This window comes from Hemibagrus wyckioides, linkage group LG08 (assembly GCF_019097595.1).
Source record: "Hemibagrus wyckioides isolate EC202008001 linkage group LG08, SWU_Hwy_1.0, whole genome shotgun sequence".
NCBI classification, from domain to species: Eukaryota; Metazoa; Chordata; class Actinopteri; order Siluriformes; family Bagridae; genus Hemibagrus; species Hemibagrus wyckioides.
This window is the reverse complement of record NC_080717.1, coordinates 23,951,276-23,976,875: the sequence shown is the minus strand read 5'-3', so window position 1 is coordinate 23,976,875 and position 25,600 is coordinate 23,951,276. Positions and strand designations below refer to the sequence as shown.

Here is a 25,600-nt window from a genome sequence, read left to right as displayed (position 1 = left end):
TCCTAATCAAAGAATATTAGAGACTAAACCCAGTTATTAGTAATCAGACGTGTTTTTTGTTTGTTTGTTTTTTTGTCTGATGTAAGGTAAAAAGAGGCGTTTTCTTTATTTTCTTCCACAGGTTCTAGACGAAGGACATTTTCTCTATATAACATTTTCTCATTCACCTCTCATATTTCGGCTTCCATGTTTATTCGAGTACATTTTAAACTGCAGTGCTTTCATTTAAGATCGTAGTACTGTAGTATCGCTAAAATGAGGGAACGTTGTTGAGTTTCCGCCTCATAAAATAATAAACCACGCCAAATCGCACGGCTTCATCAAACCTCGGGAAGCAGGTTACGCCGCATCTCGCCCTCAAGTAACCAGCAGGAAACACGCTCTGACCCAGAACTCTCCCCACTCGTGTTCACACTACTGACCCCTGACCCGGGATATTCACCCATCAGAGCGGATTAGAGTCACAGCACATTAGAATGATAGAGTCTACTCTGTTTACTCAGAGGTGTGATGTGTGGAATAGTTCACTCACAATCATTAAATGAATAATTGAGTTAATGAGATAATTATTAACGTGTGTGCAGTCAGAGAAAACATATTTGTTTGTGTGTTTATACAACTGTCAGCATCAGCTGGTTAGAGGTTTGCAGGTCAGATTCAAAGCACAATAAAATGTAATAACTACATTTAATTTAAACCCCACCGCTCGTAAGTATGAAGAATCTGTGTGCAGGAATGAAATATAAACACGTATCACTAAAGAGCAAACAACAATCGGTGCCGATCAAATAAATATATATCACATAAATTACGAGGATTCATCACATCGCAGGAATGTGGAATGGAAACTCGCCATTGTTCTGAGATTCATATTAGAGTTCAACTGACTGGTCTGACGTGAATACAGCAGGAAGTGATGGAGAGGAATGTGCAGAAAAGAAAAGACACCCCTCTCCTCCGCCTGCTGTAACACAATACCTGAATGAACCTTCAGAGTGGGTGTGAGAGAGAGAGAGAGAGAGAGAGAGAGAGGACATGGAGGAGAAGAAAACAGCTCTTTTCATCAGCACACAGGGATCAGTGAACTTCCCTTAAAACTTCCTTTCAGCTAAATGAAGATCCACTACAAAAAAAAAATCAAAAACATACCGACACAGAGCTCTGATTTATGAAGTTGTTTTTCTTTAGGTCACAGATCAGGTGAAGTTTTTACAGGAAATTAAAAATGTCCTCTAGACCTGGGACTTTTATATGTTTTGTTGTTGTATAATTGCTTTGTGAAGCACCCTGGGAGCCTGTTTAGTGTAACCATAGCAACACCAGCCGGTGACCTCAAGCTCAAGCTGCCTCACATTTTAATGTTCTTCAGTCATGTCAGGCTCTCGAGGACGTTTTCACATAAAGAAAGTTCCAGGTCACCTCCTGATGGAGACCGATACAGAACGTAGTGATGAGATTGCTGTGTGTGTGTGTGTGTGTGTGTGTGTGTGTGTGTATAGGTGATCGTGGAGAAGGTGTCTGGTTCTCAGATAGTGGACATCGATAAGCGTAAGTACTTGGTGCCGTCGGACATCACTGTGGCTCAGTTCATGTGGATCATCAGGAAACGCATCCAGCTGCCGTCTGAGAAAGCCATCTTCCTGTTCGTGGACAAAACCGTCCCTCAGTCCAGGTTTGTGTCTCCGTCCTCTCACCAGGTCCTCCTCAACCAGTCTAAGTACAGATCTGTTACTCTCATACTGTATATAAAACAGGTTTAGAAATTAAGAGAGTTTTATATATATATATAGAATTACACACCAGCCTGTTTTTTTACTTCCTGAACAAAACTTTCAAAACAGGCATCGAATGAACTAAAAGCCGCAGCTGAATTGAAATTAAACTCTCAAAGTAAAATCTGTATTTGACTTAAAAAGCTGCAGGCGAAATAGAAGGGAGTCGGCATTTAATTTAACATCATGCTGGAAATCTTATAAAACGTGAAAACAAAACACACCGTGTACCCATATGTTTGTTCAGAACCTGAAGTGACAGGCGAGTCTTTTATGAGCCAAACAATGTATAATGGAATGGTAAATATTCACATTTGAATGCGCAAATATTCTGAATAAAGAAACAGGTTGTAATGGAAACGCAAGGGGTTGGACAAAATCATGTGAACACGGGTAACATGTAATATCTCTATTAATAATGGACCACCAAGTGCGTTTTAATACAAATCCCAACCTTCCTGGAATAGCTTCATACAACTACTGAATCTCTGATAGTAGAATTTCGTAGCATTGATCTAGCACAGAAATATGATCCAATCGTGTCTATAAGGAACCAGTTGTGGCACTGGTTTACATTCCAATCAAGCTGGATAATCAGCTGATCTTTAGATAGACTGAGGTGTGGCATCTGCTCGGTTGGAATGAAAACCTGCATTGGCCATTTAGGGATATGATTGGACACCCCTGATCAGGCAGAGTTTCTACTCGTTGCTTCAGAGAGGTTGGAGCAGGTAAGTCTGGCAAATCACCCATTTCAACATCTTAAACTAACCACTGCTGAGCAATGTGTTTTATACTGTCATGCAAGATGGACAATAAATAGCAAGAGAAAATAAATAAATGATAATCACAACATTTACTTTTTCACAGCAGCCTACAAAAATAATATTAAACTTTATAACAATGTGTATTTTGTCCAACCCATGCACATCAATCCTTTGATTGTGGTTTTCATGATGCAAATGCTGCGAGTCACAAACCACTATAACAATGCTGTGTGTGTGTGTGTGTGTGTGTGTGTGTGTGTGTGTGTGTGTGTGTGTGTGTGTGTGTGTGTGTGTGTGTGTGTGTGTGTGTGTGTGTGTGTAGTCTGACTATGGGACAACTGTATGAGAAGGAGAAGGACGAGGACGGCTTCCTGTATGTGGCCTATAGCGGAGAGAACACATTTGGATATTAAAAGAAGCCCCGCCCACTTCTGATTTCTTCTGGATGAGTGTGTGTGTGAGAGAGAAAGAGAGACTGGTGATTAATAATGAATAAACTGTGTGTGTGTGTCCCTGCTGTTGTAGTGTTCATGTTACTGTATCTCTGCGAGTGAGATGATGATGAAGATGATGATATAATCAGAGGTGCTGCCATGACGATCTACATTATTAATAATTATTGAATGAATATTAATCACTTTTAGGCATTTCATTTTATCAACCCCTGTGTGTGTGTGTGTGTGTGTGTGTATATATATATATATATATATATATATATATATATATATATATATATATCTGTATTTAAGAGCGTGATGTAAGCGGTAAGGTAGCTGGAAGACCAAACCAATAAACACACACAGGAACAGGTGTATTTATGGTGGTGTTTTTATTTGTGTCCTGCAGATTATTGAACACCACACACTTATAGAAGAGATGGGGTGTTGACCTCTGACCTCATCAGCTGACCTCTACACATATACATGAGATATTTTTTTAAAGAACCGTCCCCTTTCTCACATTTCCTCAGTTTAAAAGCAGAACAATGACATCATAAGACGTGATCATGTCCAAACACACGAAATAATTCCCATTTTAATTTTTAACCCTGCTTTTTTAAAACAGTACATAATGCTTACGGTACTTTAATAGCGAGCTGCAGTCATGGTTTCATTTTAAAGCCTACATTAGACACTGGGTGTGTGTGTCAGATGAAGTGCAGAAGGTGTCTAGGGCTCTGAGGCCACAGCCTGAATGCTTGAGTGCGCAGTGCAGTCCAGGCCTGCTGGTATTCATCCGCTGCTACTTTATAGTCTAAATATGATCTCAGATCTTTTCCCCTGCAACACACACACAGATGTGCATATTACAGATAAACAGGAAGGGATTGGTCTTGGGGTTTAGTTCTCAGCTCTCTTTTTAATTTCCTGTGTGTGTAAGAATCAAAAGCATCTGTTTCATGTTGACACACGTGAAAAGGGCAAAATAATATTAACCAATTCCATCAAAACAGCACCACAGTCTACATCAATCATATCCTTCAGTCAGTGCTGTAAGCATCTGATTGGCTGGCCTTTTCCCTGCACTACACCCAACAAGGTGATTGGCTCTTTTTGTCGAGGGACGGGGCTTCGCCTAATATAGCCACCGTGTTGAGTGTTTCGCACTATTACATACTGTGATGACAGAATGTGGTGCAATGTAAATCAGTCTCTCCCTGGCTGCACATCTCTCCTGTCAGTCATATAGTAGACACGCCCACATGGGCTTTTAACTCCACCCCCATAAAATAATTAAACATGGCAGAATGGAGTTTAGAACAGCAGCAACACCAAATTCTGGTGTTGAGGAGAAAATGGAACAACCCTAACCTAACCGTTATCACCTGACCTCACAGGTTTTTATTATTCAATTATGGTGTTGTGGTCCGTTTGATTAAAATAGTCCTCAGCCCTGTTATTTGGAAGATTACGCCTTATTTTATGCAACAGGACTATCCAAAAAAAAAGAGCTTCTGGCACATGGGAATGGATAGGGGGCGGAGTCATAGTGTCAAAATAATTCGGGAAAAGTCGGAATTCTACTCTATGCACTCTTAATCGAGTGTGCACATTTTACATACATTGCATGTATGTGGGTGGGGCTTAAAAGTCCTCACCTGAGGGAGTCTGGAAGCGCTGAGGGGTCTGTTAACTCCAGCAGCTTAAGGAAGGAGTGGAAAAGCTCCACCTTACTGATTAAAGATCTTTTTAAGATGAGAAGAAATATGCAAATGAGGAAATATGCAAATGAGGAAATATGCAAATGATCACAGAAACAATAAATATTCAGAATCAGGTGCTCACCGAGCCTGTGGTGTTCCCAGAGATTTCTTCGTCACACCCTGCTTATAGCCATTAGCAGTGACATCCAGAGGCTGAGAGGAGATGCCACACCAGCTTATGGCTGAAACACACACGGCAGGTCAGACCTCACATAGCTGTAGTGTGTGTGTGTGTGTGTGTGTGTGTGTGAGAGGCCTCCACCACCGCACTCACCGGCTCCACATGGCACCACACGGCCCTGCTGAGAGGCATCACGGGATTGCAGTATGTGTGTGCGACCATGTGTGAACTCCACACTGGACTGCAGGAGCTCAGGAGTGTGTGGAGAGTATCCAGCTGGCAAACCCGTCACATTCGCACATCTGGTGAGGGTGAGAGAGAGAGAGAGAGATTACACAGAAAAAAAAATGTGTAGAGTGATTGATAATTTGTAGTCACATTAAAGAGTGGTATGTAATAATGTGTAATAACCGTGAGGAAGATGTGTATTGACCTTGTGATGGCCCGGTGAAGGGCGTGTGAGCTGTAAGGACACTTCCCCACCACCACAGCACTAAAGTACACACCCTCCTGCAGGAAGTGGCTCAGCAGCGCCCCCTGGAAACCAAGCATACACCAGCGGCTCAGTTTGTCGCTGCAGGAGAGCGAGTGTGTGGGTTCTCCGCGACCCGGTTTCACCCGCAACGTGCCCACAGTGTGGAAGTCCAGCCCCGGACCTTGCGGGTCGCTCTGCGACCCGGGAACACACTTTGCCCCGGTGCGGTGCACGTCACACACCTGCTCACCCGAGCTTACCTCCTCACACTCACTTCCCAAATCCACGCCCACTTTGTCAGGACCTACACCCTGGATACTGTGGGGATCTTCAGCAATGTCCTGCCGTCTGTCCACTCGGACACGCTTCTTCACTCCACCTGTCTCATTCTCAGCACTCCGCTTCCTGCCTCCCTGCTCTGACTCCTGATTGCCTTGAGGGACCAGTGGGCAGGGCTGAGCCTCGTTCTCCGTCATGGGGATGATAGAGGCGTCTCCACCTTGACAGTAACATGAAAAAACGCTGTGATAGTATACACTGTTCTCAAAGGAGCGTGCACACTATCACCTAGTCATGGAAACAATGTCTTCAGTTGTATGTTTAAAATGTTTGTACATGGAGCGTGTACGAAATAGGTGTGTATACGTGAGTTTGAAGTGTGTATGTGAATGTCATGTGTGTCTGTGAGACATGGTTGTGTTTGTGTGTGTTTACATGGCGTGTGACTGCAGAAGAACAGGAAGGAGACGTCAGGACGAATCTTCCACCTCCCTGTTTGATCAGCGGGACAGAACACAGAGCTGTATCCACCTCTCATCACCACACACAACTGCTCCATAAGGTACCTGCACACACACACACAGTAAATATTATGACCTTTACATGCTTCATCCCGGCTCACTTCACATATACACACACACCTTTATACACAAATACATTCAATAAGGAAGTAAAGGAGTGGACATGTCCTAAACACTTGTGCTTTCATGAGATACGTTCTTGCTTTGAAAATGCTTTGTTTCTTTTGTTTCCAGACTGTTAGATTCGTTTCTCAGTTTTATTTCTTGTACCAATCAGTGTCTGCAGTCTTGATGCATTATGAGTAATCCACACCCACATAAACCCACACACACACACCCTCACCCACACACACACCCTCACCCACACAAAGTAGCGATGAGCTCTAGGTTGTGGGACAGAGCCATTTAAGGTACACACCGTACGCAGCTCCTCCGGGCGATGACCTCGGCATGGCTGTCATTCAGGACGTCACCTACATCAAAGAGGACAAACCCAGTGCTTAGAGCCAACAGATGAACACACACACACGCAAACACACATCGTTAGTGCTACATTAACCAGAATCTCTCTCACACCCAGGTATGGGTGTGGGTTTTGCCTTTACAGTCTGGAGGGTGTGCATGTGTTCACCTTTAAGGCTCATGGCACTGCGTCCAATGCACTTGGTTCCTGTCCCCAAGGCCACCACCTCCTTCAGGTCTGATGAACCAAAAATGTCATGATGTCATTACACTGTGTACACAAACACCACTTGACCGCTGTGTGTGTCCTAAACTAAGCACTAAACGCACTACGCTCTTATTTCCCGGCTCCTTATGCTTCCAAATGGGACATTTTTTATCTTCAGATAAGGTCTCCCTATTTAGGGAACCTAAACTGTAATATAAATAAATAAAAATGTAAAAATTTTAATATAAATAGTAATACACTATACACACTAATATACAGTCTGAGAAATAACATAATAAACCAGAGTAATGTGGTCCTGTTTCTACAGTAACTGAGTTCGTTCACAGGGACGTGTACAGGAGAAGTGCCACACAAACAAAATATAAATATGGATGATGTGGTGAAGTTTCTGTGAAGAGAAGTGTGTGTGTGTGTGATGTGGTGAAGGAGTCTCCAGTGTCAGTGCTGCATATCAGTGTGTGTGTGTGTGTGTGTGTGTGTGTGATGTGGTGAAGGAGTCTCCAGTGTCAGTGCTGCGTATCAGTGTGTGTGTGTGTGTGATGTGGTGAAGGAGTCTCCAGTGTCAGTGCTGTGTATCAGTGTGTGTGTGTGTGTGTGTGTGTGTGTGTGATGTGGTGAAGGAGTCTCCAGTGTCAGTGCTGTGTTTCAGTGTGTGTGTGTGTGTGTGTGTGTGTGTGTGTGTGTGTGTGTGATGTGGTGAAGGAGTCTCCAGTGTCAGTGCTGTGTATCAGTGTGTGTGTGTGTGTGTGTGTATGATGTGGTGAAGGAGTCTCCAGTGTCAGTGCTGTGTATCAGTGTGTGTGTGTGTGTGTGTGTGATGTGGTGAAGGAGTCTCCAGTGTCAGTGCTGCGTATCAGTGTGTGTGTGTGTGTGTGTGTGTATGATGTGGTGAAGGAGTCTCCAGTGTCAGTGCTGTGTATCAGTGTGTGTGTATCAGTGTGTGTGTGTGTGTGTGTGTGTGTGATGTGGTGAAGGAGTCTCCAGTGTCAGTGCTGCGTATCAGTGTGTGTGTGTGTGTGTGTGTGTGATGTGGTGAAGGAGTCTCCAGTGTCAGTGCTGTGTATCAGTGTGTGTGTGTGTGTGTGTGTGTGTGTGTGTGATGTGGTGAAGGAGTCTCCAGTGTCAGTGCTGTGTATCAGTGTGTGTGTGTGTGTGTGATGTGGTGAAGGAGTCTCCAGTGTCAGTGCTGTGTATCAGTGTGTGTGTGTGTGATGTGGTGAAGGAGTCTCCAGTGTCAGTGCTGTGTATCAGTGTGTGTGTGTGTGTGCAAGAAATCAGACGTGTGTGACCATTCCTTCTAGAAAAAGCAAAATTCAAGGTAAAAAAAGTATTTTTTTTTAATGCTCAGAATTTTTCTCATACTGTCTAAACTGTTTTTGTTCATTCATATAATTTAAATCAGTGTTTGCTTAGCTTCTAATAGGCATAGCTAGCAAGTGTCAAAGCTGTTGTGTCTAGCTAGCATAGCAAGTTTTATCATGGCTGTCAGAGTAGGGACAGTTGTAACAAGGTGTTGCAACCATCCCAGCTTGCTGTTGCAACAAATTTCATTCAAAAGATTTGTGGAACATAGATGAAACGGGGGTTACAACCGTCCAAAACCCAGAAAATATTGTTGCCAGGCGTGGCAGTAGACAGTTTGGGTCATCCACATCAGCAGAAAGACACTCTTGACCCTTTCTTGTGCAGTCAATGCACGGGGGAATATGATCCCACCTCACTTTGTATTCCCTCGTGTCCATTTCAAAGAACATTTTATCCGTGATGGCCCACCTAGATGCACTGGAACAGCCAATGCATCTGGGTGGATGCTGGAAGAAGACTTTATCGTGTTTCTGAAGCATTTCCAACACGTCCTCAGTGGATGCTAAAGTCCTGCTTATACTGGACAACCACTCAGCCCATTTGTCTCTGACAGGAATAAATTTCTGCAGAGACAATGGAATTGTCTTGCTTTTCTTTCTACCTCACTGCTCTCACAAACTACAGCCACTGGATCGTACTGTTTATGGACCTCTAAAATGAGCTGTGAACTCCTTCTGTGACTCATGGATGAAGAGCCACCCAGGGCTGACAATGTCAATTTATGACATTCCTGGGATTGTTAGGTTGGCCCTCCCTTTGGCAGCAACACCAGGAAATGTGCAGTCAGGTTTTAGGTGCACTGGCATTTGGCCATTTAATGGGGAGGTCTTCCAAGATGTTGACTTTGCACCATCTTTGGTGACAGACCATCCTCCTCCATCTACTGCAGCTCCACCAGTTCCATCTGCCCTGCCTACACCTCCTGCAGATCCTAACTCCAGCTGCTGTTGCTCAACCACTGCCACCTGTGCTGCCCGCACCTGCTGGAACTGCCCAAGAGACACCTTCCCGTATTGATTTCTCACCTGAGACCCTTTATCAGTCTTTATCAGTTTAACCAATTTAACCCTGTCTGTTCACAAATAAAATAAAGAAATTGCAGTATGATGTTATATAATGTATTTTTTAATTACATTTTAATGAATGTTGCAACCGTCCCCTGTTAAGGGGGGGGGGGTCAGTTGCAACATTTCACTTTGTCTGTTAAAGTTTACATTGTTGAACACTGAACGCTGAGGAAAGCGCGCGTGCACCCACCGGTGTTTGTGTCGGGACAGCGCGTGACCTGAACCACCGCCGCGAGCTGTGTCCACTCACGACCTTCTTCCGGTTTCCCTCTCCGCGGCAGCGCCGTGTAGCGCTCATAACACATCCGAGCCACTTCATCCGGGTCCCACATCTCACATTAACATACAGAGAGAGAGAGAGAGAGAGAGAGAGAGAGAGATATGCAGCAGGAATGTCTTCGCGTGCACCGAAACCGGTTGTAACGAACTCAGAGAATTCAAAACACAAGCGCGTGCAGTTCACGCCGGATGAAGAGATCCCGAACTTCCGGTCTCAGTTCCATATCTGACTCACGAGGAACATAGAGGGCGTTGTCGAGCCGTTTGTTACAGTTTTATGGTCAGTTTAATATTTTAACCTTTTAAACAATCTGTTTTCTTTAATTAAAAAAAGGCTTTTTAATAAATATTTTACAATTAAATCTCTCTCTCTCTCTCTTTTTCTCTTGCCCTCTCTCTCTGTCTTTTACTGAGGAGTGGCTTCCCTCTGGCCACCCTTTCAAACAGGCCTGATTGGTGGAGTGCTGCAGAGATGGTTGTTCTTCTGGAAGGTTCTCCTCTCTCTACAGAGAAACGCTGGAGCTCTTTCAGAGTGACCATCGGGTTCTTGGTCACCTCCATGACTAAGGTCCTTCTCCCCCGATCACTTGGTTAGGCCGGGCGGCCTGCTCTAGGAAGAGTCCTGGTGGTTCCAAACTTCTTCCATTTACGGATGAGTCTCCCGTGTCAGTGCTGTGTATCTGTGTGTGTGTGTGTGTATGATATGTGGAAGGAGTCTCCCGTGTCAGTGCTGTGTATCTGTGTGTATGTGTGTATGATATGTGGAAGGAGTCTCCCGTGTCAGTGCTGTGTATCTGTGTGTGTGTGTGTGTATGATATGTGGAAGGAGTCTCCCGTGTCAGTGCTGTGTATCTGTGTGTGTGTGTGTGTATGATATGTGGAAGGAGTCTCCCGTGTCAGTGCTGTGTATCTGTGTGTGTGTGTGTGTGTGTGTGTATGATATGTGGAAGGAGTCTCCCGTGTCAGTGCTGTGTATCTGTGTGTGTGTGTATGATATGTGGAAGGAGTCTCCCGTGTCAGTGCTGTGTATCTGTGTGTGTGTGTGTGTGTGTATGATATGTGGAAGGAGTCTCCCGTGTCAGTGCTGTGTATCTGTGTGTGTGTGTGTGTATGATATGTGGAAGGAGTCTCCCGTGTCAGTGCTGTGTATCTGTGTGTGTGTGTGTGTATGATATGTGGAAGGAGTCTCCCGTGTCAGTGCTGTGTATCTGTGTGTGTGTTTGTTTGTTTGATGTGGTGAAGGAGAGGAGTCTGCGGTGTCAGTGCCGAAATGTACTCGATCAGGTCAGATAGCCGAGAGAGAGAGAGATGGAAGTGCCTCTATGACTCAGGTCCTTCTCCCCCAATCACTTGGTTTGGCCGGGCGACCCGCTCTAGGAAGAGTCCTCGTGGTTCCAAACTTCTTCCATTTACGGATGATGGAGGACACTGTGCTCATTGGGACCTTTTTTTATTTTTAATAAATTTCCAAAGATTTCAAACAGAGTTTTTGTAGATATAACAAAAGGTGGAAAAAGTAAAGCGCTGTGAATGCTTTCCGGATGCACCGTACATTATAAACAATTAACTGTAGATGCCTGAGAAACAGTCCCCAAATTTCATTTTAAACACGTAGTATTTACTCTTCTTTGTGTTATCTAAACATGAGGACATTTCTGTCACCCAGAGGGCTAAAGATGGGACAGAATTGCTTCCCAAAAACTTCACAGTCAGGATCCCAAAGCAATTCACTAAAGTTCTCTTCTGTTTAAATTCCACATTCGTTCAAGTGTCTGTAATTCCTGAGCCACGGTGATGAACGGCGAAACCTTCAGGGTATTGGAACGAAGCGATGAGTGCAAACTGACATGACGCTCGGCCTCGCTAACACGGTAATGTGACGCATGAACTAATGTTCTGTATTAAAAATGTTGAGGGGATGAAGGGGAATAAATCTTAGTAAGCATCTTTAAACAGGGATCACTGGGTGTGTGATGGGATACACCCTCAAACAGACCAGCAGAACTTCACAGAACACATCAATACACACTTAAGGGAAGTGAGTTGAATGGTTCTGTGTCGACACTGAACTGTGAATCACAGTGAATCAGTAACTCACCATTTCTGCATCAGATCTATTCCACACAGAGATCATCAGAACAAGGGAAATTTACCTCCTTAATACGTCTTACTTTATTTCATCATCTTCTTCTTTACTCCTGTAGCAATCTTTCAGCACCATGTTCATCTTTATTAGGATTTTCATTTACATATTTATTTAATTAAAAACATTACTTTTGTATATGTAGGTCTATTTGTGCCTTATCCAGAGCGACTATACAATTGAGCATTTAAGGGCCTTGCTCAGGGGCCCAGCAGTAGCAGTGGCACCAGCTTGGTGGGCCTGGCATTCAAACTCACAACCTTCTGCTCAGTAATCCAGCACCTTAACCTCTAAGCTACCACACTGCATGCTACAAGAAAAACTGCAGCCATGCATCCAGCTTTAAAGATGACTCTCGGCTAACGTATTTTTCAGCGAATTGGGGCGCCAATACTTTGTGCAGCAGAGCAAATGGGCTACAGTCAGTTTTCAGAGCAGCTCACAGTGCCCTGGGATGTTGGGTGGAGCAGTGTGTGTTTAGTAAAGTTGGGTGAAGTCATCTTGGTGTCAGTGTTGGACAGAAAGTGGATCACGGTGCATCGGGAGGCTTTATCTCGCAATCAACACAAACACTCCTGACAGCGTGACACACACCCATGCAAACGCACTAAGCCCTCGTGTGTACTCAACACACACAACTGTCCATCACAGAAGCCTCTAGCGTGTTTGCATGTATACACACACACAAACAAACACAGATGATTTTGTTTCAATATATGAACAGAAGTTTGTGTAATATCACTTCTGTAAATGATTAGTGTGTGTGTGTGTGTGTCTTACGTCCAGCTTAAATTAATTCCACAAACACGTTCTGTACATATGGTGTTTAATTATGGACGTTTGTACACCAGTTACTCACACACTCCTCTCCTCTCCTCATGCTCACATACACACTCTCTGTACATTAACACACACCGTCTCACAATTAACACAAATCAAATACAAAACTTAGGAATAAAATCATGTTCCTTTTTAGTGTGCACCCACACACACACTCACACACACACACTCACACACACACACACTCTCTCTCTCTCTGTGTCGCTCATTTTACCCGCTTCACCTGCGTTCACACCCCCTAACTTGAGGTCACTGCTGGTTGCCATGGTTACACCAGATCACCACACACAATTTGATCTATGGGTGTGTGTGTGTGTGTTTGTGTGTGTGTGAGACGTACACACTAGTCTTCCCCGCTCTGTCGGTGTGTACGAGGCTCGTGGTGTCTCCAGGTGCGATGTGTTCACTGTGAGTTATATCTATAATCATTTTATTTAAAAGGTTGTGATGCTGAGCCCCCCACAATGGGATGGAGGAGCTGGGGCGCCATCTACTGGAGGCTTAAAGGGACAAAGCCTAAGATTTTTGGTCCGGGAAGTGTTGCCGTGGTAATGGTTTTAAAGGCTTTTCAGCACTTTACTGTTTTTCTATGTGATTTGCACATTTCATTCTGTAAAGTTTGGTCTTTTAAAAAGTGCTACATAAATAAAATTGTAATAGTTATATTTTAAATTAGCGTAAATGAATGTAAAGAGTGCTAAGATCCTGTGTTTATGGTGTAAAAGCGATATATTTGTCTGTGGTCTTGTCCCGATCTCAGGAGTGTAGCTTGGTGTTTCCTCCTCTCAGTCTGCGCCCTCACTCCTGACCGAAGCCCTCGGTCTCCTCGATGGCAAACAGAAGCTTCTCACGCAACTGTTCCAGGTTCCTGTACGGCGGCAGGTCCAGGCGGTTAAAGCTGCAGGAGGACGAGAAGATGCACAGATTTCAACTCGGACGTTATTCAGACACGTCCACGCCGGACATCACTTTCTTCTCCTCACTCATCGGATTTTTTACTTTATTTTAATACAGATTTCTGTAGAACTTTGAGTCTTTGAGGCAATATTTTTTAAAATTTTATTTCATTTCATTGTCTGTACCGCTTATCCGATCTATTCTCAGGTCACGGGGAGCCTGTGCCTCATCTCAGGTATCATCGGGCATCAAGGCAGGATACACCCTGGACGGGACGAGGTGCCAACCCATCGCAGGGCACACACACACACTCATTCACTCACGCAATCACACACTACGGGCAATTTAGAGACTCCAATCAGCCTAGAAGCATGTCTTTGGACTGTGGGAGGAAACTGGAGCACCCGGAGGACGGGGAGAACATGCACACAGTGAGCAGGAGCGAGAGTCGAACCCAGGACGCTGGAGGTGTGAGGCGAACGTGCTAACCACTAAGAATTTGATATAATATAATAATATAAAAGCAAAACATTATTATTATTTACACACGATTTTTTTAGTCCCATGTTACCTCGAGATATCACAAAAACCCAAGAAAACTCCTAAAGCTCCCAAAACTCAAGAAAAATTGAGAGCAGTAATCCAAACCGATTTTCTGTCTCATCATTACTACATCCTCTAGTTCATCTGAACTGTTCCTGGTTTTGTATTTTATATTTAAATAAATAAAGCAGATGTGTTCATTGAAAAAATAAAAACGTACAGTAACTAATAAACTATTAATGAGTGTTTCCTGGAATGTTTTATTTAACGCGGCTAGTCAGTTACTGCTGGACGCTGTGTGTGCTGTGCAGAGGTGTGATGCAGTAAACCAGATCAGATGTGTCTCTCACCAGGTGTGGCTCCTCGGCAGCCATGTCTCCTTGCCCACTTTGTCGATGCAGAACTTCTGTGGTCCGTTACTCCCTGAGGAAGAGCGGACAGGAGAAGGTCCGGGTTACACTGAGCATCTCTACAGGTTTATTCCGACTGCTGAGACTAATTTTTGGCCTTTGGTGTTGATCACATCTAACTTGCTAGGTAGATTTGATAGGATTATTATTGTTATTATTATTATTATTATATGAAGGTTACCTATCAGCTCGGAGAATCCTCCCACAGGCAGCCGGCAGGTTCCTGTGACAAACTGCAGCAGTCGAATCCTTTTCTCATTGTCCATCTCCTTCACCACCTAGAGCAACACAACTTTATTTAGCCTGAGCTACAGGGCAGTGTTGTCATGGTTACAGCACACACACACACACACAATGTTACCTGCCAGAACCAGTGGATCTGTTTGCTGTTCTTGGTGTAATGGCGATAGATGGTGTTTTTCTGCCAGTCGCTCAGATCAATCTCCTGCATCCCACACAGCATCAGCTACACACACACACACACACATTACTGTGGGCTCAAACAGGTATGTAAATTTCAGATTAGTGTCAGTTGTTTGTTTGTTGATGATGTCGCCTGTGTATTGATATCGGTGTCATTTAAATCACTGAAGTTTAGTGTGTACGGGGTGTGGCTTTGTGTTAGCTCCACCCACCTCCAGCTCCTTCTCATCGAAGTAACGGAGCCATTCGAGTGGAACGACTTCATTAAAGCCATCTAGAAATGCTTTGGTCTGTTCCTCCACTCCCCGCGAGAACCGCCAGTCTGTCAGCAAACTTAACACACACACACAATTCAATTCAATTTTATTTGTATAGCGCTTTTAACAACAAACATTGTCAGCAGCTTTACAGAACATAGGAATCAAAAACATAGTGTAAAAAGTCCTAGTGAGCAAGCCGGTGGCGATTGTGGTGAGGAAAAACTCCCTTAGATGGAATGAGGAAGAAACCTTGAGAGGAACAAGACTGACATTAATGCCAATATTAAACCTCACTAAATCTAATATTTGTCCCAGCCCAATGCTAAGAACAATATTTCATTAACCACAGTCCCAAACCCCAACCCTAAATTAATTCCTGCTCAAATCCACAAATCCTACAATTAATCCCAACATTAGTCTTAATCTTAATGCTATAACAGACAGATCATTGTGTAATGAGTGCTGCTTGGCTGGGCAGGGGCCACACTTGTTTGGCAGAGAGGCAGGGTTAACGAGATTAGAAGTAGTGTCAGTACCTGATGTACTCCTCCTTGTTCTCCTGGGTGACCAGGAGATTCTCACCATCATCCTTCAGTGAGTGCGTGGACACCTTTCCCAAAATCTCCATGTCCTGTGCAAAATACAGCTCGACTCCACACTCCTCCACATCGTTTTCCCTGTGACGAAGACAAACACCCACAAACACACACACCAAAATGTCACTCCGAGACATCTTGAAACTAGTTAAGGTCACATGGCTAGCATCAGCATAATGTAAGTTGGTGTGTAACAGTCTTCAGTTAGCATGTGTAATTGTGTAATAGTGTGAATTGGTATGTAATACTCTCGGGTTAGTGTGTGATTGTGTGAGTTAGTGTGTGATGGTGCAACGGTGGAGCTAAGGACGGAGATGTAGAAGTGAGGAAGTGTAGATGGAGCTGATAAGAGGAACCATGGTGGTGCAAAGGTGGAGGTGGTGTGATTAAAAAAAAAAACCAGGAACTGAAGTTGAGGATTGAGGGAAGGAGGTAAGAATTCTAGTGATAAAGGTGTGGGTGCAGAGGAGGAGGTTGAAGGTGGAGTCGTGGGTAAGAAATGAGGTGAGGAGAGAAAGTGTGGGTGGACGTGAAAATGGCATTAAGGGAGGCAGTGAAGAGGTAGAGAGGTGCAAGTGGAGATGATGGGATGGAGGATGGAGATGTAGTGAAGGTGAGAGTGTAAGGACACTGACTTGACCCAGAGGATGGAGTTGTAGAACTCTGGGTCGATGGACTCCAGATCCTTCAGCGTGGGTTTTTTATTCAGCATGCGCTTGTAGAAGGGCAGAGTGAAGCCTGTATCGATAAACTTCCCATGATACAGTGCCTGTACACACACACACACACACACATTTCAGAAAGAAATGAAATAACCCATTCATAAATGAGAGAACCCAAACATTATCAGACTGATGATTAAGAAGCAGATCTTGAGCCTCTAACTATAACCGCCACCTTTATCTCTAAGATACTAGAAGAGGTTGTAGCTTAGCAGCTAATCTCATACTAGCAGAGGAACAATATTCACAAAATCTTTCAGCCAGGCTTCATCACAGTACTGAGTCAGTGCTGGTTAAAGTAGTAAATGACCGAACACTCCGGCATTACACAAGGTTCTGTTTTAGGCCACTGCACTTTTCCCCATATACCCTACCTCTGGGTACGATTATTCTGAAACATAGTATTAGCCTCCAGTGCTATGCTAATGACACACAGCTGTAAGTTTCAGCGAATCCAGATGACAGACACCAGCTTAATACACTTGAGGAATGTGTAAAAGACATTAGACATTGGATGCTGAGTAACTTCCTCCTACTCTTCTGACCAGACAGCAGTACTTCTACCAGGACCATAGGCAGCCAGAAGCGAGCTCTGTGTTTACAGAGTAAATCTGTATGGACTCAGCCGTTTCATCGTGTGCAGCAGTAAAATACCTTGGTGTGATTATTGACTCCAGTCTTTCATTTGGAGCTCATGAAGATAATATCACTAGGACAGCTTTCTTTCATTTCAGAAATATCATTGAAATATGAAATATAAACTTCTTATAGAATAACTAGCTGATGTTAGGGTTTGGACTGCAGTAATGGACCTGCTGACTGGACGTTCCTGCAAATGCAGATCACAATGCAGAAAGGTCTTTACTGAAATCGGAATGTTTGTCCAAGGAGACTTCAGGACACAATCTCAGTCGTTAAGTCTAGGTTAGAAACCTCTTGGTTTATTAATGTAGCTCTGCTCTGAGGTAAATGTGTAGCTTGTTGTTAAAAGAGTTGCAGTAAATAAAATGAAACTGAAGTGAATTGGGGGGGGGGTGCAGAGAAAAGAGCAGTGTGTGTGTGTGTGTGTGTGTGTGCAAAACTACAGACTAAATATAGTGTGTGCGCTGGCGGGTGTGGGCTGGGTGCGGTGCTGAGCTCATGCAGAACGTGTGTGTGTGTGTGTGTGTGTGTGTGTGTGTATGTGTGTGTTGGGCGGAGGGGCCCCCAGACTTAGCTGGGTTTAATGGGGATGTGAGGGAGGAGAAGAGAGGGGTGGGGCCGGTGCGAATAAAGCAGCTATTCACTCCATAACTAACACACACACACACACACTCTGTTTAACGTAACTGCGGCTTTGCTAAAAGATTAGTTTTCAATGTTTGAAGGTGTGGTCTAAATCGGGGCGGGGCTAACTTCAGGACTGTTATTTGTAAAAGGCTGGAAACAAAACCAGAAAGCAGAGAAAAGTGCTGAATTAGGGAAAACATTTAGATTTTTGCGTATCAGAAAAAAAATAAATAAAATGAAAAAATTATAGTTTTTGAAAATAGTAATTTGAAAAAATTGCAATTTAAAACAATATGCAGGAAAATGTTCTTAAAAACTTATCATGAACCTTTTTATTTTAAGCTAGGAAAAAAAAAGCATAGAAGAGGTCAGAACGGAACAGAGGGATTTTGGGTAATGGTTCTCACCATGGCGATAAAGCGTCCAATGAAGCGAAAGTAAGTGAGGTGGTCAGGGTTTATGGAGGAGGCGGGGTTTATCTGCAGACAGTAGTTATTTTTACCGGCATATTCAAACAGACAGTACATCGGGTTCAACACCTCATGGGACAGCAGGAAGAACCACTCCCTGTGGAGAGAGACAGACAGGTGGACAGGGGAAGAGATAGAGAGAGAGAGAGAGAGAGAGAGAGACAAGGAGAGAGAGAGAGACACAGACAGTTGAACAGAGACAGACAGATGGACCAGGGGAGAGAGAGACAGACAGGTTTAGGAGAGAGAAACAGATAGACAGAAAGACAGACAGAGAGAGAGAGAGACAAGGAAGATACCAACAGTCAACAGATGAGGTGGACAGAGAGACAGAAACAAGATAGACAGATAGAGGGAGAGACAGATAAGGGGGGGGAGAAAAAATGTTAACATATTGATAATACTCAATAAATCACAAACAGTCCTAGTGAAGGAGGTGTGACATCTGTATGTTACATAACAATGAATACAAGCATGAGACACATGACCTTATAGACACACACACACACAAAGAAATGCGGCACATGTAGTGAATCAAGCCGAACGAACCCACCACCAGGCCGATGACCTTTCTGACCCTCGTTTATAGGAGGGGTCATTTAGGGGTCAGAGGTCACAGCGCAGACACCCCCAGCATCCCGTCCGTGGTTCTACCCTGTGGTAGAACAGCATGATCTAACCTACCATAGGGTAAAACCACTGACACGACACTGGAGACACGGAAACACACACATGGAGCACACACAATAAACACACACACACACAGTACAAACACTATGCACACCACCACCAGGACACTGAGGAGGACACGTCCCAGCACTGGGCCAAACACATGAACCCAAACACCAGCCAGCACAGATAGAACACTATAACACAGATACCATGACAGACACACGCACTGCTAATGCTAACTTGCCTAGCGATGCCGCCGTAGTCGAGCCCCTCCTCTCCTCTCATTATGATGTACAGCCTCCTCCGCAGGTCATACGGCTTCATGTTCATAATCTGGGGAGACAACAGAATTAATCTCTCTTTCTCTCTCTCTCTCTCTCTCACACACACACACAAACAAATTACACCCTGGTGTGCATGGGCGTTGGTGTGTTACCTGCTGGAATGAGTCCTCGAACAGAGTCTGCCTGGAAACTGAAATCTTCACATGACTGGGCAAAGCATTGGACTGGGAGGAGAGAGAGAGAGAGAGTTTCAAACATGGGCTTTAATTCAGAAAAGTGTATTTCCAATAAATGACCAATTTTTAAAGAATTTGTACACTCCCTGACTTACATGGCACAGGAAACGGAACTGCTGATATTTCCATCTGAAACTTCGGTCATATGCACCTGGAGATCCACCCTGTCGTGAGCTACACACACACACACACATTATTTCTGTGAGACAGTTTATCAGGACCTGTCCTGTCTGTTACTGACATACTTATTCATCAGCATGGACCTGGAATGGGCCCCAGCATGGAGCTGCACAGTGGTGAACACAGTAAAACAAATTTTCCAGTCCCAGCATGGAACTGGGCAGTGAGGACTTTAGTAAGAAAAGATAAAGATGGCATGAACGACTAGTCATACAGCATAGGCCCAGCATGGAGCTGCACAATGAGGACTATATTGGGACAGCATGGGTCCTGCTATGGAGCTGTGTGAACTATATCATTACAGGATGGTTCCTAACATGGAGCTGCGCAGTGAGAACTATATTAAAACAGAATGGACCTCAACACTGAGCTGTACATTGGGCACTACAGTAGGATGAAATGGACCACTGCATCTAGCTGTTCAGTGAGGATGACTCCAGGACAGAATGGACCCTAGCTTGGAAATACAGGTTTAAGACTTATACGAAGGGATAAGCTTGGGTACTAGCATGGAGCTGCGCAGTGAGGACTATAGTGGGACATTATGGGCACTAGTGTGGTGCCGGGCAGTAAGGACTAGAGTGGAATAGGACAGGCCTCAGCATGGAGATGCATAGCCAAAACTGCAAGACAGAATGGGCCCTAGCGTGGAGCTGCACGGTGAGGACTATAGTGGGACATCATGTGCACTAGTGTGGATCTAGGCAGTGGAACTAAACCCTTGACCTTCTGATCAGTAACCCAGGGCCTTTACACAGTGAGTCACTACAGCCAAGAACTACACTGAGCATAGGGAGTGTTATATAAGAAGCAGAGCAGATGTGAGATATGTGCTTCCTCAGCAGTGGCGAGACGAGAGGAAGTGGGCAAAGAAAAAAGAAAGAAAATAAAAAAGAATGACAGAAAAATGAGAGAGAACTGGCTTAGCTATGTATGTAGTATTTACCTTGTATCAAAGCCTGCACTGTGTGTGCATGTGTGCACATGTGCGCGTGTGTGTGTGTGTGATATTTACCCTGACTCAAATCCCGGACGCGGGTCTTTGAAGGTAGTGGTGCGAGAATTATGATCCACAAAGTATCTCACACCCTCAGCAGTGTATTTCATCTCCCAGCCAGGGGGCAGTGGGGGCTCATGGATCATCCTGAACACACACACACCCACACACACCAGATTGTGAGTGAATGTGAAATTAATTTTTACAGACATTTTAGTACTTGATGATGTTCGCTTAAGTTGCTTTCATTAAAATTTTTTTTTTAAAAATATGGGGGATAGCATACAGTCAGAATGGGTAGAGCATGTCACATGAGGAGGCGGGGCATACAAACACTCACCCTTGGGTTCGAGGATCCTCCCACTGCGTGGTGCGTGTGTTGTGATTGACAAAATAAACTCTGCCATTGTCCTGGCGCTTTTCTGTAACAGAGACACACACAGAGAGTGAGACACGAAAAAGTGAGAGAGAGAGAGAGAGAGAGAATGAGACAGGGAGAGTGACAGAATTTTATCTTATAATCTGCTTAATGAAATCATATAAAAGTACAAAAGTTTGGATTGTGTGTGTGTGTGTGTTAGCAGTGCAGACTAAAATGTAGCAGGTCAGTGTGGCATTTCACTAAAACTCAAGCATACCAACAGACAGACTGAGGTGTTTGACTCAGCTGGTGTGTGTGTTATTGCAGTCTTGACCAGCTAACTTTCTGACCAAAGTTGGTACCATTGCCCCTCCCTACACCAAAACACACACACACACACACACACACACACACACACACAGACACAGACACACATACAGACACACACACACACTTTCCAGAGACAGCCCCCCTCTCTCTGCCATACTGTTCTCATTATGTGTGTGTGTGTGTGTGTGTGTGTGTGTGTGTGTATGTGTGTGTGGTGTTGGAACAGTAGTCCTAACATTACAACCATCATCAACCATCATCCCCCTTTCCACACTATGCACACACACACACTGCTCTTTTAGCTCATTCTCCCACACTCCCCACAGTATAGTGTGTGTGTGTGTGTGTGTAACTGTCTGTAATTGTCTGTCTCTCTCTATCTCTCACTTTCTGTCTTACTCTCTGTCTCTTAACCCATTTTCAATTAAACAGTGCTTATTCATTAACATGGCAAAGGTTACAAATTACACGTCTCACTCTCTCCAAGTCTGCTTGTTCCTCTCTCTCTCTCCACCACATTCTGTCTCACTCTTACTGTCTTCCATTTATATACTATATGTTTTTTACTTCTACAGCGGCCATTTCATCTTTCTTACTGGGCATCTCTCTCCCCCTCTATCTATCTATCTATCTATCTATCTATCTATCTATCTATCTATCTATCTATCTATCTATCTATCTATCTATCTATCTATCTATCTATCTATCTATCTATCTATCTATCTATCTATCTATCTATCTATCTATCTATCTATCTATCTATCTATCTATCAAAAGTCAAATTCTAATTCTTAATTGTGGGTAATTTTGTACCCTCTTTTGTTCAGCTGTCCTTCTTTCTGTGTGTGTGTGTGTATGTGTGTGTGTGTGTGTGTGTGTGTGTGTAGCAGGACTCACCCCATCCTGGAGGAAGAGCACCCAGAGGATCATTCTCAACCGGCGCTCCAGACGACTGCACCAGAGACAGACAGGTGGAGAAAGAAAGATGAGAAGAAAAAAAAAAGAGATAGTGAGGGAGGGGGGGGAGAGAGAGAGAGAGAGAGAGAAAGACAGAAAGAGATCCAGTTAGAACACTTGTATCTGTTCCTTTTCCTCCCTCAGGTTTGATGAAGCTTGTACATGCGAGCACTTCCAGCACTCAGAGCTCGAACGAGTAAGTGGACAAACGACAGGACGAGCAAGTAAGCAATCGAGAGAGAGAGAGAGAGAGAGAGAGAGAGAGAGAGATGTGGTGAGCAGTGGTGGCTCCAGCTCACTGATGCAGCTCCACACTGCGCACATGTATGCCTTCCAAACCACACACACACACACACACACACACAGTTCCAATGAGATCACTGGCTATGCTGAGGCCCCACCCACCAAATCACCAGCCCCCCAACCCACACACACACACACACACACACACACTCTTGTAGCCGGCGTGTGAAAGCAACAGGAAGGTGTGATGTGTCTGAGAACTGAAGAGAACATTCATCCACACAAAAGCACCTTTATTCTACACACACACACTCATATGTGTGCACACACACACACGGTAAACCCAGTGGTTCCAGCTGTGTGTGTGGACAACACATGTTTTTGTGGAAAGTTTGTATATTTATAAGTGACAAATGCCTTCTGTGCGCGCATACGTATACGTGCGTGTGTGTGTGTGTGTGTGTATTCCTTTAAAATGTGCATTCGAATTTAAATGACCCCAAATGTATTTGAATATTAATGAGCTCCTAATGAATATTAATTAACGCTATACAGGCAGTATGTTATAAAGGCAGTGTGTTAATGCCACATACAATACAGAAGGTGAAATTGTGTAGCACTACTCCACAGGGCCATCTGAAACAAACACACACACACACATGTTCTGCAGTAAAATGTTTGAAGACGATGCAGAAAAATTGATGTAGAAAGTGAAGGTCAGACTGTGATGGTCATGATGTAAATAAAATCCTGTAGTTTAAGCGGTTTATTGGTTCCTAAGCGTACTGCGCTCCACATGGCGTCACTGTGTGCTCTTGGTTTATAATTATAGATCATTTATCTAGCGCTCAGTCTGTCTCTACGCTGTCAAAACATGGACCCGGGTTCTAGATTAAAATGGAGCATTCAAATATATATAAACATTGTGAATTCAAATCTTAAAACACACAGTTTATAAACCACTACACATACTCACCTCACTGACTGTACCCTACTCCCTGTCCCCTACTCCCTTCCTCTTTTAACATATCCCCTACTCACTATCCCCTACTTCCTTCCTCTTTCAGCATATCCCCTACTCACTATCCCCTACTCACTATCCCCTACTCACTATCCCCTACTCACTTCCTCTTTCAGCATATCCCCTATTCACTATCCCCTACTCACAATCCCCTACTCACTATCCCCTACTCCCTTCCTCTTTCAGCATATCCCCTACTTACTATCCCCTACTCACAATCCCCTACTCACTATCCCCTTATCCCTTCCTCTTTCAACATATCCCCTACTCACTATCCCCTACTCCCTTCCTCTTTCAGCATATCCCCTACTTACTATCCCCTACTCCCTTCCTCTTTCAGCATATCCCCAACTTACTATCCCCTACTCACTATCCCCTACTCACTATCCCCTACTCCCTTCCTCTTTCAGCATATCCCCTACTCACAATCCCCTACTCACTATCCCTTTCAGCATATCCCCTACCCACTATCCCCTACTCCCTTCCTCTTTCAGCATATCCCCTACTCACTATTCCCTACTTCCTTTCTCTTTCAACATATATGTCCCTACTCACTATCCACTATTCCCTTTAGTATACACCCTATCCCCTACTCACTATCCCCTATTCCCTTTAGCATACACCCTATCCCCTACTCCCTTTAGCATACACCCTATCCCCTACTCCCTTTAGCATACACCCTATCCCCTACTCCCTTTAGCATACACCCTATCCCCTACTCCCTTTAGCATACACCCTATCCCCTACTCCCTTTAGCATACACCCTATCCCCTACTCCCTTTAGCATACACCCTATCCCCTACTCCCTATAGCATACACCCTATCCCCTACTCCCTATAGCATACACCCTATCCCCTACTCCCTTTAGCATACACCCTATCCCCTACTCCCTTTCTCTTTCAACATATTCCCTACTCACTATCCCCTACTCCCTTTAGCATACACCCTATCCCCTACTCTGTTTAACTTTCTCCATGTCCCCTACTCTCTATCCCTTACATACTAATTCCTATCCCCTACTCCCTTTAGCGTACTCTCTGTCCCATATTCCCTTTCTCCTACTCCTAATTCCCTAGGTGTTCTGAATAATATATTATACTCTAGCATGTTGCAGTGCATTATGGGATATCAACACTCTGGCTATTTCAGACATGAGCTATTAAAATACCCTGACTAATGCAGTGCAAAGTAACTGGGGTATGGTTTTATACACATAGCCAGACTGTGTTTTGTGTGTGTGTGTGTGTGTGTGTGTGTGTGTGGTTTTATCCAGCTCAGTGATGTGAAATTAACTGGAGAGACAGAGAGAAAGTTGGAACATGAGAAAGAAAGTGTCAGACAGACGGAAGTGACGAGTCTTTGTTGATCAAGAAAACAATGCTGAACACACACTCGCATTGTTCAGCAATGTCTAAACACAGCTACTACAGACGTGTGTGTGTGTGTGTGCGTGTGTGTATGTGCGCGTCAGTCAGTCAGAGCTGACGGCCTTCCAGACTCTCTATGACTAAAAAAGGTAGAAAAAATGAAATAAAAGCATGACATCATCTAGACTGCCTCTTCCTGCCCATTTACTTAGAAACACACACACACACACACACACACAACCACCCTCTTGGCATTGAGAGAGTGAGTGAAAGAAAAAGAGAAAGTATAAAAGAGGGAGAGACAGAGAGAAATAAAGTGTTGCAGTTAAGGTTATCAGCAGTAACTGTTCATGAACTAATTACTGACTCTGTAATTAAGGAATATAATTCTACTGTGTGTGTGTGTGTGTGTGTGTTCCCTCACAAACACTCAGCACCATGTAACCATGTTAATTATTACTGACAAACTTACTATAGATTGACTGAACTAATAATTGTTAATGGTTTTCTTCCTGTAGCTGTGAGTCTGCTGTCACCCTTATTCTTACTGACCGATTCACCACTGTAACTGATCGATTCATTACTGTCTGACGGAATCATTACTGTAACTGACCGATTCATTACTGTCACTGACCGAATCATTACTGTGACTGATCGATTCATTGCCGTCACTGACCGATTCATTATTGTCACTGACCGATTCATTACTGTTACTGACCGAATCATTACTGTGACTGATCGATTCATTGCCGTCACTGACCGATTCATTATTGTCACTGACCGATTCATTACTGTTACTGACTGAATGATTATTGTCACTGACTGAATCATTACTGTTA

At 44.0% G+C, this 25,600-nt stretch overlaps 3 protein-coding genes across 5 annotated transcripts in view; 1 reads left to right on the top strand and 2 right to left on the bottom strand.

The window, feature by feature from the left end:
- The window catches only part of gabarapl2 (GABA(A) receptor-associated protein like 2), a 9,704-nt gene extending 6,355 nt beyond the window's left edge, over positions 1–3,349 (top strand). The window contains exons 3-4 of the mRNA XM_058396488.1: positions 1,500–1,672; positions 2,862–3,349. Coding sequence (XP_058252471.1) covers positions 1,500–1,672; positions 2,862–2,952 — 264 coding nt within the window. The 3' untranslated portion in view covers positions 2,953–3,349. The remainder of the gene's footprint in view (positions 1–1,499; positions 1,673–2,861) is intronic.
- Positions 3,200–9,593, bottom strand: adat1 (adenosine deaminase tRNA specific 1). 3 transcript variants are annotated; one of them, XM_058396485.1, is made up of 9 exons: positions 9,452–9,593; positions 6,770–6,838; positions 6,557–6,611; positions 6,053–6,183; positions 5,297–5,837; positions 5,017–5,165; positions 4,825–4,924; positions 4,638–4,724; positions 3,200–3,819 (listed from the first exon to the last, which is right to left on the bottom strand). In XM_058396485.1, the coding sequence occupies exons 1-9, from the start codon at positions 9,591–9,593 to the stop codon at positions 3,687–3,689; spliced, it is 1,407 nt and encodes a 468-aa protein (XP_058252468.1). In that variant the 3' UTR covers positions 3,200–3,686. The 3 variants fall into 3 exon arrangements, with proteins under 3 accessions (XP_058252468.1, XP_058252470.1, XP_058252469.1); XM_058396487.1 differs by lacking the exon at positions 4,638–4,724; XM_058396486.1 differs by lacking the exon at positions 6,770–6,838.
- A 2,943-nt stretch (positions 9,594–12,536) lies between these two features.
- Positions 12,537–25,600, bottom strand: part of wwp2 (WW domain containing E3 ubiquitin protein ligase 2) — a 34,442-nt gene continuing 21,378 nt past the window's right edge. Inside the window, exons 10-23 of the mRNA XM_058396489.1 lie at positions 22,071–22,125; positions 20,823–20,904; positions 20,501–20,629; positions 19,401–19,479; positions 19,222–19,293; positions 19,026–19,118; positions 18,051–18,206; positions 16,288–16,421; positions 15,593–15,733; positions 15,009–15,129; positions 14,735–14,839; positions 14,555–14,651; positions 14,314–14,386; positions 12,537–13,421 (exon numbers count right to left, since the gene is read on the bottom strand). Coding sequence (XP_058252472.1) covers positions 13,322–13,421; positions 14,314–14,386; positions 14,555–14,651; positions 14,735–14,839; positions 15,009–15,129; positions 15,593–15,733; positions 16,288–16,421; positions 18,051–18,206; positions 19,026–19,118; positions 19,222–19,293; positions 19,401–19,479; positions 20,501–20,629; positions 20,823–20,904; positions 22,071–22,125 — 1,437 coding nt within the window. The 3' untranslated portion in view covers positions 12,537–13,321. The remainder of the gene's footprint in view (positions 13,422–14,313; positions 14,387–14,554; positions 14,652–14,734; positions 14,840–15,008; positions 15,130–15,592; positions 15,734–16,287; positions 16,422–18,050; positions 18,207–19,025; positions 19,119–19,221; positions 19,294–19,400; positions 19,480–20,500; positions 20,630–20,822; positions 20,905–22,070; positions 22,126–25,600) is intronic.

What these genes read in the sequence shown, in the direction of transcription:
- adat1 (XM_058396485.1), bottom strand. Translation starts at nt 9,593, where the DNA reads ATGTGGGACCCGGATGAAGTGGCTCGGATGTGTTATGAGCGCTACACG. An exon ending in CTTCACCGGGCCATCACAAG is followed by an intron (nt 5,166 to 5,296) that starts GTCAATACACAT and finishes CACCCTCACCAG; the next exon opens with ATGTGCGAATGTGACGGGTT. An exon ending in TGTGGTGCCATGTGGAGCCG is followed by an intron (nt 4,925 to 5,016) that starts GTGAGTGCGGTG and finishes TGTGTGTTTCAG; the next exon opens with CCATAAGCTGGTGTGGCATC.